Source organism: Austrofundulus limnaeus, unplaced genomic scaffold, assembly GCF_001266775.1.
Source record: "Austrofundulus limnaeus strain Quisiro unplaced genomic scaffold, Austrofundulus_limnaeus-1.0 Scaffold1, whole genome shotgun sequence".
NCBI lineage: Eukaryota > Metazoa > Chordata > Actinopteri > Cyprinodontiformes > Rivulidae > Austrofundulus > Austrofundulus limnaeus.
This window is the reverse complement of record NW_013952403.1, coordinates 7,899,271-7,902,342: the sequence shown is the minus strand read 5'-3', so window position 1 is coordinate 7,902,342 and position 3,072 is coordinate 7,899,271. Positions and strand designations below refer to the sequence as shown.

At 39.9% G+C, this 3,072-nt stretch overlaps 1 protein-coding gene across 1 annotated transcript in view; it reads right to left on the bottom strand.

The window, feature by feature from the left end:
• The window catches only part of arsia (arylsulfatase family, member Ia), a 6,287-nt gene extending 5,378 nt beyond the window's left edge, over nucleotides 1-909 (bottom strand). Inside the window, exon 1 of the mRNA XM_014008123.1 lies at nucleotides 342-909. Within this exon, the coding sequence (XP_013863577.1) occupies nucleotides 342-655 (314 nt within the window). The 5' untranslated portion in view covers nucleotides 656-909. The remainder of the gene's footprint in view (nucleotides 1-341) is intronic.
• Between the last annotated feature and the right edge of the window lie 2,163 nt (nucleotides 910-3,072).

The following is a 3,072-nucleotide window of genomic DNA, read 5'->3' as shown; positions in this document are numbered from 1 at the left end:
TATATATATATATGCTCTTTTACATAAAAGTAATTAGTTTTTGTAACACATATCATTTGTCACAAAAGATCTTGTAAACTAATGTCAATCACAGCTAGAAATTGAATTCAAAGTCTAAGTAATTATAGATTTTTTTGGCCATTTTAATAGCTTCAATAGAAAAAATGCCTAAATAAAAAAAGTCATTATATAATTTTACAAATGTTTATCTATTAAATGTCCATAGAATAAATCTCATTGTACTCTATTATAATTTGATTTTTAAGCAAATGGGGAAAAAGTCAATCACTTTGTATATTTGTCTCTAAAACAATAATTATAAAAGAGTCAGATGATGATACCTGCCGGTGATGAACTGACTCCTGGACGGGGTACAGATGGGCTGAACGTAATAATTCTCCAGCTTCACTCCATCTGCAGCGAGTTTATCCAGCACCGGCGTCCTGATGTCCGAGCTGTGATACCCGATGTCATTGAAGCCCTGGTCATCTGTCATGATGAAGATTATATGAGGAGGCTGTGGGACGGGAAAACTGTTGTGAAAAGTCCGGTCAGGCTTATTTTCCAGCTGGTTGGGGCTCATCAGATCCCAGGTCAGGTACCCGAGGCTGAGCAGGCTCATCATGGAAAAACCAGTCAGAGCCGTCGTTGCCATTCTTGCAATGACAACGACTCATTAAAACCTGCTAATATTTCATATATTGTCAGCAAATCATTTTGCAAATACAAAATTATTCCCTCATCAAACACTTGGCTCACTTCAGCTGGGGTTAAGCAGTCTAAAACCTACAAGAAATAGCTACACCTTCATCCTCGCAGACGTTCCTAACTCTGCCAGCGCAAATGAATGTGTTTTACTTTCCCTAGTGATCCAATTAACTCCGCCTATTTGCCTCCCTGGCCCACTGAAGTAACATTAGCCCCCTTGACTCCCAAAAGCACACAGAGGTAAAGTAACACCAACTCCAGGTGTTTAAATCCAGCATGAGTGAAAATTACTTCCTAAATTTAAACATAATTCTGACAAATTACCGATATGAAAGGTGATTTCCCATCATCCACCCTCCTCTCCACACACGTTCCTTGAGAGTTATCGGTTTCCTGTAATCTGCTGTCATCTTTACAAATTACATGGAAAAAAAATCTCCTCTGGCGAGGCGTGCTGGGCAGAGCATCTCACTGAAAAAGACCCTCCCTCACAAAATGTGGCCCATGCTGGGAGGAGATTTCGAGTCTCAGAGCAGCTGTGGGGCCCTGAAGTTACAATCACAGACTCTGTTCCCCTCATCGCTCTGCAGCAGAGGCAAACACTCTCCTTCTATGCTGTTTTAGGCTGTTTTATGAGAGCTGCAGACCTGAGGAGAGAGACTGCACAGACTTCCCCGAGTTTGATAACATCTCCAAGAAAGAGTCAATGAAGGGCTTTACAAGTCACCCCGAGGGGTCGACTGAAAGCAGCAGGACGGAACAGCTTCAGCTCATGGGTGAAACACCACAGCGGCTGGTCTGTGCTGTCCAGCATCCAGATTCAGATCAGTCGGAGACCAGGTTGAAGGAAACACAAAGCTGCAGCAATGAAGCAAATGTAATTTTGAGCATTACCAGAATGTGGTGAGCTGAATGCACCGAAATGTTTACAAAACCGCAAAATGGGAGGGAAATGTTCGACACTCAATCACTTCGATTCATCCAAACAGGCTCTTTCTGACAAGGTGTGCCCCCAAAATTACAAACGTTACACACGGTTTCTAAACTCCTCCATGTCTCAATAAAACACCAGGCAGATTTTTACAGGAACTTGACACAGTTTTGATGCACAAATCAGTGCAAATATCTTCTATTTTAATAGAAACAGTGTTACTGAGGTGAAACATGTTCTGCAGACAATAATAATTAATTTGTTGAAGACYGGGGCTAATATAACATCACCCCTCGAAATGTTGATATTTTGGAAACCTGTAGCAAAAAAGAGGCATGAGCTTATTCCCCAATGAGCAACGAAGCTGTGGCCGCTCATGTTTGCCCAGCAGCTGCAGCGGCGTCTTTGAAGTGGAGCTTCTGAGTTTAATACAAGTCAAAACTAGAAAGAGACGATTGAGATGCACTTTGAGTTTTGCACTGTTATATTTATTTTTGTACATTTTCTAAAGTGAGCGGCTTGGACATCTGAAAGCCTTTGCGAAATTCCTAGAAAAAGAGTTTTAAAAAAAACTGTGGATAATGTGCAGTTAAGTGAAGTAGATACCAGTTCATAAAAGCTCCCTAAAATGGTTTAGGTCATGTCAGAAGCTACAAACAAAGCAGGGTAGAATTAGTAAAACTATGATTTGGGTGGCTTTCAGTTACGAAAAGAGGCACTCAGTTTACAAGATGCRAATCAAATGTTTTCTGCTCAACGAGTTGCGCAACAGCAGACACTCACACAGATTTTAGCATAAGCTTTTTATTTATTGTCACGTTGCTAAAATATTCAAACATGTTGTAATGTCTGTATTTATTAAAAGACTGGCCTCACAACAACCCAGAAACCTGAATGTCAATCACCTGTAAAAGACAAATATACGTTCTGTTTGGTTTCGCAAGTTATTTTTTTAGAAGTATTTGTTTGGTTTGCAGCTAAAACTGAAAATATGTGAACTGGTTGACATCCCTATAAACCTCAGGGGTTTAATTTCAGTAACAACAGGATAATATTAAACTGTGTGGTCATGTGTGAGGAAAAGGTCAGAGGAAACCAATAAGTAACAAGACATCATAAATCCAACAAAACACTACACTTTTAACAATGTGTATTGCGTCAAGATTTAGCTTTTTTAAACTTTGTGTTGATCGTTCATCTTTTTTTCACCCAAAATTGGTTTCAAAAACACAAATCAATAAAGTTTAATTTTACGTTCTCTCTAAAGACTTGGTAGCTAAAAAAAAAGGAAGCCGAAGTCCATTGTTGGCAGACACATTCTCAACACTTTTTAATGGGTCCAGTTACCTTTAAACAGCCTCAGAGCCTGAAGGGAAATGCAATAATCACTTGAAGGTGAGCTGAAATTGGAGGACGGGTTGGTGGTGGTGGGT